Below are 14,532 nucleotides of genomic sequence, written 5' to 3'. Positions count from 1 at the left end.
AGTGTACATTTAAACATAAGAGGTATCAATCATAGGATTCCTGGCATGCTAGAAAGTACAGCCAAAATCTAGACCACTATTAGATATAAACTTCGAAGGGAATTAAAAATAAAACACTTACTCTCTATCGCCTGGACCATGGTTTCTGGCTTTTTATAGCAAATAGAATAATTCGCTAGGCGAAGTCTTCATCAACAGGTACGCTTAGTCAAAAACCATGGTCCTGGAGTTTGATGGTCTGTGTTTTTATTTTTCTTTCCCTTCGAAGTTTATCTCTAATAGAGGTTTGGATTTTGGCTGTTCCTTCCAGCGTGTCAGGAATCATATGATGGATACCTCTTATGTATTTAAATGTATACTGTATTGTGTGTGTGTGTGTGTGTGTGTGTGTGTGTGTGTGTACAGATGTGTCTAAGCATTTGTGTGTATAGATTTATTTATGTAAACGTACTTTTCTAAGTCTTAAATAGTTTTGTCTCTTCTTTGCAGCTGCCTTTCTCATTGCTTATTTGGTGCTTCAGCTTTTGATTGGTAAACCAATGTATTTTATGGAATTAGTAATGGGACAATACTCAGCAAAGGGTCCAACAGGTGTTTGGGACATGAATCCAAGTGCAAAAGGTAAAGTCTATCAACTAATTTCTATAAATTTAGGGTTCAGTTTGTCTAATACAATTTGATAAAAGTACAACATCGAATTTTCTGGAACTTTGCATCAAATAGCTTCTCTAAATTCAACAAATATTAAATTAAATAATTAAATGAAATATTTGTATATTTGAGTAAATTAGTGCGGATTATAAAGGTTGCAGACGATCACTGTCCAAAAAGACGGTCTTCTTGTATCTCTTTCAACCTCATCTCTTCTTTAACGATTCCTACCAAAATCTACGTTCGCCATTTTTCGTATGCGCTTCATTTCTTCGTTCCAGAGTTATATACCGTGTAAAAATCCAAATTTAATGGGACATTATTCCTACATTTTTGCTCATTGATGTTTCTTTATTTCACCATTCATAACTGCATAAATTAGATATGAAATTATTATCGATTTCATCGATGTTAGCCATCTCCAGAAAAAAATAACAATGACTTTTTTTGTTTACCCTGAATAAAAATCAATATTAAAAATAAAACAAAGGGGCCTCATTTATTTTCTACTGTTTCAGGAATTGGAATCTCCATGGCGATTATCTCCCTCTTTGTTGCCATTTATTACAACGTCATCATGGCGTATACATTATTTTATTTCTTCGCCTCGATGCAATCAACATTACCATGGTCTAGCTGTGATAGTGTAAGTATCATTCCTTCTTTGGATTTGGTAGACGGAAACTGAGAGCAGCAAGTCGTGTATGTAAATGTGTGTATGTGGCAGGGGGCTTTCACTCCACTCCCCCTCCCCGCATTCTTTTTCTTCATCAGATAGCCTCACTTTTTCCACAATCTTTCCCGTTCATTCTTTGAAACGTATTTACCAACCCCGTAGAAAGCATCATATCTCTTTCAGCGGAGCTTTTTCCGTGTGTAATTATATTCACATAACGTAGGACATCGTACGAAAGTGTGTATGTATGTATATATATAAACCTGTATGTGCGTTTGCGTGTAACCTTTACTCTGATTTTCATTGATTCCTTCTGATTTTATGCATTTCAGTTTATCAACAGAACAACAAAGAGTTGTGTCTCAGAGAGACTAATGTGTACAGGAAATGTAACCCTTGACAAAGCCGGTTGTATATGCAACGAAGCCCTAAATGAACCTGGTTACAATGTCTCTTGTGTCAACAGCACAAACTTCATGACAGCCCCAGCTCTTTATTTCGAGTTAGTTTTTGTTTTTTTCCTTCCTTTACTTTGCTTTTAATTCATGTCTATTGTAAGATTTGTTTGCTTCTCTTCTTAGATATGCATTTTCGCTAGTCATTGCTATATATGTATATATTGTAAATTGCTGAGAGTAATTTCGAAGTTTCATCGATGGCGGCTTATTTAAACTGGCCATTTTACAGTTGTGCAATGCATATTCAAGATATATAAATGAATGAAAGTAACATAATACTAATCTGTGTGGTGTTTTATGCCAGGGAAATAGTTGTGAAACATAAGGAGTAAGTATTTGAAATTTATGCTTTTTATGACATATATGTACAGACTTGAATGGTCGGTTCAATCTATGCTACATGTGTTTCTACAGCTTGGCCATTTATTCAATAATGCATATTACATAACATTCCCATTACCATATCGCCATACCATTTCATCAGGCAATCTTAAACATTTTCGTAGTAAAAAGTATAGATGCAGTTAAAATTTACAGAAAACAAAAAGACGAAAACAGCTGTAGGAACAACAAGCAGGTGTATTAGTTTAATGCTCGGGAAGAATGTGCGGGAAGTTTTGTGCGTTTCGAATCTCCGCTCTTCCGCAGAAAGGATGAGGAGGGAAAAAAGAACAATGAAAAAAAAAACAGAAAAAATGTGTAGGGATTAACGGTTCAACATGAGATGGCCAGAAGGAAAAGGCAGAATGAAAGGGAAATAATAATAACCCGGCTAAACAAATTTATTCAAGCGCGTGTGTATTTGAGAAAGGTGTACGTATGTATGTATGAATGGAGGCGAGCGTGTGAGTATGAATGTGTAAGCGAACTGAAAATTGTGTGGACATTGTTTGTGTGTGTGTTCCAGTGCGCACATTATGTAGTTGTATGCGTTTCGTTTACTGGAATATGTGTGTGCGCGTTTATCATATGTGTGTGTAAACGCATTGACCCGGGCATGTGTATATGTGTACAAGTAACCTAGTCTTTCATTTTTATCTTCAGTTTAGAGGTCACCGAGAAATCTATCGGCCTGGAACCAGAAAATATTGGCATCCCACTTTGGCGTTTGTCACTGTGTTTACTGTTATCGTGGATAATTGTTGTGGCTTGTTTATATAAAGGTGTAAAATCGTCAGGAAAGGTAAGACAAATGATTACCTGTGATTAGAAATGTTTAAGAACTTTGTAACGATTAACCAAAAACAAAAAATAATCATCACATATATTCTGTACATCTTGTTCCATCGGGAAGAAGATATTCTACGCAGTCTTTTGACCTGCTAGAAATAGAAGCAATATCTCCCTCAAATCACACTCTTCTCTCCTAAAGAGCGAGGAATTAGACAGTGATATACAAAAATTGTGATGTCATGGCTGGAATGCTGTTGAGAGATATGCTCAATCAGAACAGGTTGAACATCATCGAATATGCAATCATATATGTAGACAACTGAAATTTTGATTTTAATTAGGGATTGTCATCTGTGAATAGCAGTTAAAGAATAATGACGTAGTCAAAACTTGAGGAAACGGTGGTCACATTAAATATAGTAACCCCTAACATAAAGGCTTACCTGTGATATTATCTTGCCATGGAGTCCTCAACTGGTGAGGGCTCCATGATATATCCTTAGATATACAAAATACTATACCGGACTAATACTGATTCTGTCGCTAATAAAGCAGATCATTACACAACTGTCTGATTCAGTTATAAAAATATTAATTTTCAAAGACTTGCATATTTGTTCCGAATACAATTCGACAGATTCGAACCCCGGAGACGACGAATACCTGTTCGTAACACATTCGATCCATTAGTAATTTTTTCTTTAAAATCTCTTTTTCAGGTGGTGTATTTCACAGCAACATTTCCTTATATCATTCTTCTGATTCTCTTAGTCCGTGGATGTACGATGCCTGGAGCCATTAAAGGCATAAAAAAGTTTATAATTCCAGACTGGAACAAATTTACTGATTTATCGGTAAGTTTTCAAAGAATTTCATCATCATTTAACGTCCATGTTCCTCGCTTATATGGGTCGGAAAATTTGGTAAGTTCCAATGGTTTCAAGGACTGTAGCATGCTCCAATGCTTTGGAATGGTTTGTACGGTCGAATGCCTTTCCTAACATCAACCACTTTACACTGTGTACTGGGTGCTTTTTCGTTCCAGGTCTCCTAGCATACACACCTCCCTCCCGAGGGAGGGAGATGTTTATGTTAGGGCAATGAGAGCTGGCTACATATAAATACGATACTTATATTTTTACTGTTTTTTTTATGACGACAGGCATGGCTGTGTGCCTAAATCCACATCCCTTAATCTCACGCTGATTTTTGAAAATAATGAAATTTTGATCTTAATTTTCAAATCGTCTTACCTATATGTGTTGTCGTTAATTAATAATCTTTGTTTTGCTGCAGATGTGGGTGGATGCTGCAGGTCAAATGTTCTTCTCGCTCAGCGTGTGTTTTGGAGGGATTATCATGTTTGGGAGTTTCAACAAGTTTAAAAATAATATTTATATGTAAGTAGCACTTAGAATGTTTCCTTTCATTCTCTGACACCTAATTATTATCATTATTATTATTATCTCTTTATCACAGGTTTTTTTTTAGTTCTGGAGTCTTGCATGTGTACTGAGTCTACTGCCTGCAGCCTACGGTACCATGCTATCCATTCTTTTCAGTGATCTAATACTTTCCTGATTATTCTAACCGTGCCAAGGAGGCAAACATTTCGTAACAGTTCTACTGGGCACTCTGTTCCAATTTCCTTTATATTCCCCTTGATGCTGATCTGATACTGTCCCCTAGAGATACTGGTGTCGATGCAGTCGACTACTCCCCCTCCAAAAATTTCAGACCTTGTGCCCTCAGTAGAAAAGATTATTACTGCAGCGACGAGGGGACAGAAAAATTACCCCGCCCAACAAAATGCTCCCATCCATTGTTCCAGTTGTAACTATTTGCGTTTAAAACGTGTCCCATCAGTCTCAGATACACTGGATTTGGTAGACGGAAACTGAAAGAAGCCTGTCGTATATATATGTATATATATATGTATGTGTGTGTGTGTTTGAGTGTCTGTGTTTGTCTCCCTAGCATTGCTTGACAACCGATGCTGGTGTGTTTACGTCCCCGTCACTTAGCGGTTCGGCAAAAGAGACCGATAGAATAAGTACTGGGCTTACAAAAGAATAAGTCCCGGGGTCGATTTCTTCGACTAAAGGCGGTGCTCCAGCATGGCCACAGTCAAATGACTGAAACAAGTAAAAGAGTAAAAGAATACATACATATATATAATCACGACGTCCGGGACACCTCCTCCTGTGCCGTGGTTAATTCAACTGAATTGCTAACTACACTAGTACTCCTGGTGAAGGCTGGTTTGTTTTCGAGGGAAAAGGCTCAGCTTTGATAATGTTCTATTATAGAGGGTGGACACTCTCATTGCTTCAACCAATGAAGATTCAACAAGACACAGTTTCACTGGTGCCTTGGTCTACTGAACAGCTTGCAAGATGAATATTATTACAGTGGACATGATTTGTGCAGATCCAGTCCCACTCACTCGGGCTTCAAACTTGTATTGGTCTGATGCAAAAAGTGTCACGAATCCAATAGTTATGAGGAAGCGGGATTTATACAGTTACCTTCTCGTGGGTGGGATGAAGCCGGGCAAAAAAGTTATTTGGTATTCAACTCCTTTTGTACTGAGTTCAAATCCAACGCAAATACTAACATCTCTCCGGAGTTGTCAATGAGATTGACTAGTACTCACTACTCTAAACATATGACTTACTGTTATTGGGTAGAAATAATCATTTCCTGACGAGCTGGGTAGGGTATCGAAACCGTGCGGTCAGTTTCAATAATTGGGTGACGTCACTTCTTTCACAGCGTTAGTATCGTTCAGAAATCCATTGAACGCCACAAATTTCCTCGGTAATCTTATTAATTTCCTCTTCTGTCTGTTTCAGAGACTCTCTCATCATCAGTGTGATGGATCTGGTGACCAGCATCATCGCAGGTTTTGTCATCTTCAGTGTTTTAGGGGGTTTATCGACAGAATCCAATGTGGAAATCGACAATTTAGCCAAAGGAGGTAACCTCACCACACCTATTACGTTCTACTAATATTTGTCTGTCTGTCTCACTGCCTCTGTGTGTGTGTGTGTGTGTGTGTGTGTGTGTGTGTATTTATTTATAGGTGTACGTGTGTATGTACACACATAATGCCAGTTGAGAGATCTGTTCAACATATCTGCTAATAAGCATTTATTGGAAATTATTATAGAACATAAAAGTTATACATATCTACATATATATAGAGAAAATATCGATGTACAGATATATAGATAGAAAGATATCGATGTACAGATATATGGATAGAAAGATATCGATGTACAGATATATGGATAGAAAGATATCGATGTACAGATATATGGATAGAAAGATATCGATGTACAGATATATAGATAGAAAGATATCGATGTACAGATATATAGATAGAAAGATATCGATGTACAGATATTAGATAGAAAGATATCGATGTACAGATATATAGATAGAAGATATCGATGTACAGATATATAGATAGAAAGATATCGATGTACAGATATATAGATAGAAAGATATCGATGTACAGATATATAGATAGAAAGATATCGATGTACAGATATATAGATAAAAGATATCGATGTACAGATATAGATAGAAAGATATCGATGTACAGATATATAGATAGAAAGATATCGATGTACAGATATATAGATAGAAAGATATCGATGTACAGTATATAGATAGAAAGATATCGATGTACAGATATATAGATAAAAGATATCGATGTACAGATATTAGATAGAAAGATATCGATTACAGATATATAGATAGAAAGATATCGATGTACAGATATATAGATAGAAAGATATCGATGTACAGATATATAGATAGAAAGATATCGATGTACAGATATATAGATAGAAAGATATCGATGTACAGATATATAGATAGAAAGATATCGATGTACAGATATATAGATAGAAAGATATCGATGTACAGATATATAGATAGAAAGATATCGATGTACAGAAGATATATCGATGTACAAGATAAAGATATGTACAGATGTATATAGATAGAAAGATATCGATGTACAGATATATAGATAGAAAGATATCGATGTACAGATAGATAGATAGAAAGATATCGATGTACAGATAGATAGATAGAAAGATATCGATGTACAGATAGATAGATAGAAAGATATCGATGTACAGATAGATAGATAGAAAGATATCGATGTACAGATAGATAGATAGATAGATATCGATGTACAGATAGATAGATAGATAGATAGATAGATAGATAGATAGATATCGATGTACAGATAGATAGATAGATAGATATCGATGTACAGATAGATATAGATAGATAGATATCGATGTACAGATAAATAGATAGATAGATAGATAGATATCGATGTACAGATAGATAGATAGATAGATAGATAGATATCGATGTACAGATAGATAGATAGATAGATAGATAGATAGATATCGATGTACAGATAGATAGATATCGATGTATAGATAGATAGATATCGATGTACAGATAGATAGATATCGATGTACAGATAGATAGATAGATAGATAGATATCGATGTACAGATAGATAGATAGATAGATAGATAGATATCGATGTACAGATAGATAGATAGATAGATAGATAGATAGATATCGATGTACAGATAGATAGATAGATAGATAGATAGATATCGATGTACAGATAGATAGATAGATAGATAGATAGATATCGATGTACAGATAGATAGATAGATAGATAGATAGATATCGATGTACAGATAGATAGATAGATAGATAGATATCGATGTACAGATAGATAGATAGATACATATCGATGTACAGATAGATAGATAGATAGATATCGATGTATAGATAGATAGATAGATAGATATCGATGTATAGATAGATAGATAGATAGATATCGATGTATGGATAGATAGATAGATAGATATCGATGTATGGATAGATAGATAGATAGATATCGATGTATAGATAGATAGATAGATAGATATCGATGTATAGATAGATAGATAGATAGATATCGATGTATAGATAGATAGATAGATAGATATTGATGTACAGATAGATAGATAGATATCGATGTATAGATAGATAGATAGATATCGATGTATAGATAGATAGATAGATATCGATGTACAGATAGATAGATAGATATCGATGTACAGATAGATAGATGTCTATATATAGAGATGAATATGTGTCCCTACATCACTTGATAATTGGTGTTGGTTTGTTTTCGTCCCAGTGACCTAGTGGCTCGTCAAGAGACCGATAGAATAAGTATCAGTTTTTAAATAAAAGTTCTGGAGTGGATTCATGCGACTAAATACCTTCAAGGCCGTGCCCCAGCATGGCCACTGGCTATTGAGTGAAACAAGAGATAAATTTTTTTTTTTTCTTTTGTAGGTTTCGAGTTGGCCTTCGTCGTGTATCCTGAAGCTTTGGCGCGTCTTCCGATTCCTCAACTTTGGTCAATTCTTTTCTTTTTCATGTTATTCACACTAGGACTGGACAGTGAGGTAAATTCGTGTTGATCGTATATTCTTGTATAAAACCCTTAATCCGATAATATATTCCCTATTCATTAACATCATCATCGTTAATCTAAAGTCAGCTTTTGCCTTTCGTTAATTCAAGATTGACAAAACAAGAGCTGGTGCCTTACCGCACACATTTCATTGGCTGAAACTCTTCCTGGTAGAAATTTGTCTTGAACCGAGTTCAGAAGCTATAAATATTGCTTAATTTAACCACCCAAAAAAAATTATTATTCGTATATGTAATGCAAGCCATATGCTACAAATGTGCCCCCGGAGAGAAGGGCCCCTGTGCACAAGAACAAAATCCCCAGGCAGAGGAAAATTCTTATGAGACGGTGTACAAAAGTTTTAAATCGCCTAAGCAAACAAATTGAAAACAGTGAAAAGTCCAGCCTGGAAATACAGCTGCTGGAGATTGAAAAAGTCTACAACTCTCCCATGAAAAAGAAAGAGCAGACAAAGAAGCCTGGGCTATAGACAATATAAAATCTAACCCCAGAGCTTTCTATAAGTTTGCCAAAGAAACAGCTTCGGTTCACTGCAGGATAGGGCCACTCCTCGAAAAAGATGGTACACTCACAGGGAATCCAATGAGGATAAGTGAAATACTAAATGAGCAATTCAAAAGTATTTTCACTCCACCCCTAGGGCACTTTTAAGTCAGCAATCCAACTGACTTATTTACCACTGCAGATATAAAAACAGAGGCAATGATGATTGATTACATCAATATAAAGGAAGACGTTGTAATAAGGGCTATAAATGAAATGAACCCAAACTCAGCTACTGGCCCTGATGGATTCCCAGCAATCCTTCTAAAAGTACGTAAGCGAGTCCTATCAGCATGCAAAACTAAATGCAATACCCAATAAATACACTGGACCTGGAGGGACTGCAATACCAGAAGCACAATCAGTGCGAGACCTGGGCATTTACATGAGTAATGAGGCAACCTTTCGTGTGCATGTTGCTAAATTGGCAATGAAATGTAGGCGGCTGACCGGATGGATTCTTAGAACTTTTAGAACAAGAGACCAGGAAACCATGATGGTCCTCTGGAGGACACTTGTCCTAAGCCACTTTGACTATTGCTCTCAGCTATGGTCACCAACCAGTGTCAAAATAATCTCAGAACTTGAGGTAATCCAACGAAGCTACACGAAGAAGATAGCCTCTATGCAGCATATAAGCTACTGGGAAAGACTCAAGAGATTAAGACTCTATTCCTTAGAGCGTAGGCGAGAAAGATATGCCATAATATACATCTGGAAGATCCTGGAAGGACTTGTCCCAAACTTTGGCATCGAGAGCTACACAAATACTAGAACTGGGCGCTACTGCATAGTGCCAAGGACTCCAAATTTGCCATCAAGATGTAGGACAAGATACTGCAATAGATTGGGCTTCAGAGGTCCACAGCTCTTCAATATCCTCCCGAATGACATGAGAGACCTGCATGGGGTGGATGTAGGTGTCTTCAAAATAAAGCTGGACCTCTTCCTGTCAGATGAACCAACTTCGCAGCAGGAGGTGCAGATGAAGGCAGCTGCATCAAACTCTCTCATGCACCTAATGTCAATTTCTAAAAAGCATTCATGAAGTAAAATTAGGTAGCAACGCAAAATGGCGGTGCCCCAGCATGGCCACAGCTCGTGAGCTGAAACTAGATTAATTTTTTTTTAAATAAATAAAAAAGAATTTTCAAGACCAAGTTATCAAGACATTTTTTGGCCTCCTCTAACCTATTTTCTTCCAAATATATTATTCTTTAAGATTTACTCCGTTTCTTTTATATTTTTCACTAACCGACTTTTCTTTTGCTTCTTGTTGGGCGGGGGGAGCGTATTTTTATATCTATTTAGCCTCTTTGCTATCTTTATTTCATGCTTTGACACCTTGTCTCTTCGTTCTTTTTTCAGTTTGCTCTGCTTGAGACGGTCCTCACGTGCCTTCAGGACGAGTATCCGAAACTTCGAAAATACAAAGCAATCCTTTGTGTGGGCTTTGGTATTTGTTGTTTCTTTTTTGCCTTACCATGCGTCTGCCCTGTAAGTTGTACATTTGTGTTTCTCTTATTTTACTCCAAAGGTTATCATTTCTCAGACTTCTACAAGACCAAATTCCAGTTATGAATAATAATGCAGAATATTGGCAATCGTTAATTTTTGATAGAATTCAGACACTGTTTTGACACTGGAAGCAATCGAGAGTATGTGCGCGCACACGCGTGCGCGTAGAAATATCAACTTACAAAGAGAGAGAGAGAGAGATTACAATTTGTTAATTGAACATGAATGACATAAACACTTTCCCTCTCCTCATACACACAAACAGAAATAAGCTAACACTCGTAAACAGAGCGGGAGAGGGAGAAAGAGAACGAAAGAAACACCAAAAGGTCTCATGTCAAATAAGTCAGTGTCGAATCAGTGGCGCCGAAATGGCTACGCCAAAACGTCTCGTTCTGTTCCTCACAGCCTTAGTTCCGAATGTTTGCAGCTGTGGGTTCAAATCCCATCCAGATCAATTTTGCCTTTCTTCTTGGATTTTGAGGTCTTACGACTTTCAATTTGCAGTCCATCTCCTCAGGACAGATTGTGTAGCGCCCGTTCAAAATTTCTTATTGCCTCTCTTTCCTTACCAGGGCCAAACCCAACGCAGACTTAATATCAGTGAACAGCAGGTGGCTGTAATTATTTCAGAATTTGAAAGATTTTGGAAATTTCGCATACGCCTTGTACCCCTATTTCAGAACACCTGCTTTAGAATCTTATTTCTAGGAGTTTTTTTTTGTTGTTTTTTTTCAGGGTGGAACCTATGTCGTCTCTCTTCTTGATGGGTATGCTGCTGATTTTTCAGTGCTCTGTGTAGCAGCATGCGAGCTAATTGCTGTCATGTGGGTTTATGGTAAGTTCTTTATGTCGATTGTGTGTGTGTGTGTGTGTGTGTGTGTGTTACTTGCCATAGAGTACAGCTGGTATCCAAGAAAAGCAAGATCGAGTCACCTTACACAACCTGCGTCTCTTGCCTTAAATATTTTTCTTGGGTCCTCGGACTCAAAGGGCCGGTTTGCATGGCCTAAAGTGACCGATATCGTGACACTTCTCCTGAACGGGATGCTTGTCCGCTGCAGGGTTTCAAGGCTAGCGATTTTTAAGGAGAGGGGACAAATCAATATATCGACCTCAGTACTTGACTGGTTCCTGTTTTTTGTCGCCTTACAATAACCAATGACATAACACCTTAATTCCGACCCCACAGATCAGTAAGACTGAGGTGTGTATCCTCATATTAGACTACAATTAAAGAAGTGGGGATTATCACGGATGGAGCATCAGGATTATACAGATCGATTTCACCAAGGCTGGTTTGGGACTAACACAGATTTTTTTTTTTTTTTTTTTTGCTTTCCTATAATTCGTTATAAATTCAATATTCTTTTTCTCAAGGTTCACGGAGATTGATGAACGACATTCAATACATGATCGGATACACCCCACACCCAGTTGTCTTCTGGATCTTTTGTTGGACTATTTGTGCTCCAATTCTCATTTCAGTAAGTGAATTTCCAATTGTTTTCTTCCACAATCTAGGCAGTTTAATGGGGTTACCTTTATGATTTATTATTATTAAGGCGGGGAGAATTGTGAGCAAACCGGGAAAAACACTTAGCAACATTTCGTCCGTCTTCACGTTCTGAGCTCAAATTCCGCCGAGGTCAACTTTTCCTTTCGTCCTTTCGGAGTCGATGAAATCGGTTTCAGCTGAGTGCTGGAGTCCATGTAATCGACCAGCACCCTCTCCCACAATTTCAGACTTTGTGCATTTAGAAGAAAGAATTATTTTTAGTCAGGCAGAAGGCCAACGATTTTAAGGGAAGGATAAGTCGATTACATTGATCCCAGTTTTCAAATTATTTTAGTGATCCCGAAAGAATGAAAGGCAAAGTTGACCTCGATGGTGTTTGAACTTAGAATGTGGAGCCGGCAGAATTTGCAATCCATCTCCTCAGAATTTAATTTGCAGTCACCATTATTCTATATTTAATATAAATTTGAAAAAAAAACGACCTTTTGTCAATTTAATAATGAAATATTAAATTATACCTTTTACAAAAAATATTTCTAATATATATATATATATATATATATATATATATATATATATATATATATATATATATATATATATTATATATAATATATATATATATATATATTATATATATATATATATAATTATATAATATATAATATATAATATATAATTATATAATATATATATTATTATATATTATATATAATATTATTATATATTATATATATTATATTATTATATATTATATATATATATTATTATATATTATATATATTATTATTATATATTATATATATTATTATATATATTATTATATATTATATATATTATTATATATATTATTATATATATTATTATATATTATATATATTATTATATAATATATATATTATTATATAATTATATATTATTATATATTATTAATATTATTATATATTATATATATTATTATATAATATATATATTATTATATATTATTATTATATATTATTATATATTATATTATATTATTATATATTATATTATATTATTATATATTATATTATATTATTATATATATATTATATTATTATATATTATATTATATTATTATATATTATATTATATTATTATATATTATATTATATTATTATATATTATATATTATTATATATTATATTATATTATTATATATTATATTATATTTTGTGAAACTTGATTTAGTATTTCTAAATTGAATTTTTCCCTTTAAGTTTGGAATAATATTCCCTCATAATATACACACACACCACACACACACACTGTACGTGTGTGGGGGAGAGAAATCTGCCTCTTTTGAACGAGGTGTCCTCAAAAATCAGATGCAGCTTCTCTCGCTGTATGTGTAAGTGCACACGAGCAAGTATTGTATGTATGTAGGTATGCATGTATGTGGCGTGTGCTTATAGTATAAATGTATGTATGTAAGTAGTAGGATTGTATGCATTAAGTGTAGATCACTATAGCGACAACGTTGGTCGATCTGATATTATAAACCGTTGTAACTTTCAAAAGATGCCACCCTGCTGGACAACTCTGTGTGTAAAATGCACGTTTCATTTTATTAAATCACATTTTATCCAACATTTCATTTTACAGACACCGAAGAGGAAAACAATTCTATAAACATGTATTTCTCTTTGCAGATGCTTTTTGTTTACCGGATGATCCGGTACAAACCTCCTAAATACGATAATGGTGAGGTTTATCCGGAATTTGCCCAGAGTATTGGTTGGCTCTTATCCGCTTTGTGTTTATGCCCGATACCACTTTACTTCATTTATAGGTTTTGCTTGGAACCTGGAAGTATTATACAAGTAAGTATTAAAGTTTCGATTCCACTGTGTGCAGGGATAACATAAACGTCATCATTTTACGTCTACTTTCTATGCTGTCATGGGTTCGATGAGCCAACATGATTTACAATAGTTTTTCCTACTCCAAGAAATATTTAGTACTCTGGTTTGTTTTCTTTTGTTCCATGCGCTGCCTATCGCCAACCACTCTGTCGAGTGAACTGGGCGTATTTTATTGTCACTAGAACTAGAGAAATAGTCATATGTTCAGAGTAAAGAATTGATCCTATGATGTCTCCGCTCATTCAACAACTTTTTTTTATAAAGTGTACCGGATGCAATTTGTGGTGGCACCAGCACTGGTGATGTTGCTTTGTACCCTGCAATACGAAAGACATTCTTTTTTACAGTTCTGTGTCGTCTGGCTTTTTGTAGTTTTTTTTTTTTTGCTTTTTTTTAGATAAGTACTTAATCTATCGGTCTCCATTGTCGAACCGCTAATGTTACGGAGACCTAAACACACTGACAACGGTTGTCAAGCGGAGATGACTAGACACACAAACACAAATGTATACATATATGTACACCACATGCTTCTTTCAGTTTCCATTCACAAGGCTGTGGTCAGCTCAAGGAAATAGT

The 14,532-nt window shown here is 35.3% G+C and overlaps 1 protein-coding gene across 1 annotated transcript in view; it reads left to right on the top strand.

Moving 5' to 3' along the window:
• Positions 1 to 464: 464 nt before the first annotated feature.
• Positions 465 to 14,532, top strand: part of LOC115226950 (sodium- and chloride-dependent glycine transporter 2) — a 15,764-nt gene continuing 1,696 nt past the window's right edge. The window contains exons 1-12 of the mRNA XM_029797908.2: positions 465 to 621; positions 1,170 to 1,297; positions 1,660 to 1,829; positions 2,830 to 2,968; positions 3,678 to 3,812; positions 4,255 to 4,358; positions 5,814 to 5,938; positions 8,346 to 8,458; positions 10,399 to 10,527; positions 11,287 to 11,386; positions 11,929 to 12,035; positions 13,741 to 13,911. Of these exons, the coding sequence (XP_029653768.2) occupies positions 540 to 621; positions 1,170 to 1,297; positions 1,660 to 1,829; positions 2,830 to 2,968; positions 3,678 to 3,812; positions 4,255 to 4,358; positions 5,814 to 5,938; positions 8,346 to 8,458; positions 10,399 to 10,527; positions 11,287 to 11,386; positions 11,929 to 12,035; positions 13,741 to 13,911 (1,503 nt within the window). The 5' untranslated portion in view covers positions 465 to 539. The remainder of the gene's footprint in view (positions 622 to 1,169; positions 1,298 to 1,659; positions 1,830 to 2,829; positions 2,969 to 3,677; positions 3,813 to 4,254; positions 4,359 to 5,813; positions 5,939 to 8,345; positions 8,459 to 10,398; positions 10,528 to 11,286; positions 11,387 to 11,928; positions 12,036 to 13,740; positions 13,912 to 14,532) is intronic.

The sequence above is a fragment of the Octopus sinensis genome, unplaced genomic scaffold (assembly GCF_006345805.1).
Source record: "Octopus sinensis unplaced genomic scaffold, ASM634580v1 Contig00646, whole genome shotgun sequence".
Taxonomy (NCBI): domain Eukaryota; kingdom Metazoa; phylum Mollusca; class Cephalopoda; order Octopoda; family Octopodidae; genus Octopus; species Octopus sinensis.
This window is presented reverse-complemented; position numbering and strand designations above follow the sequence as displayed.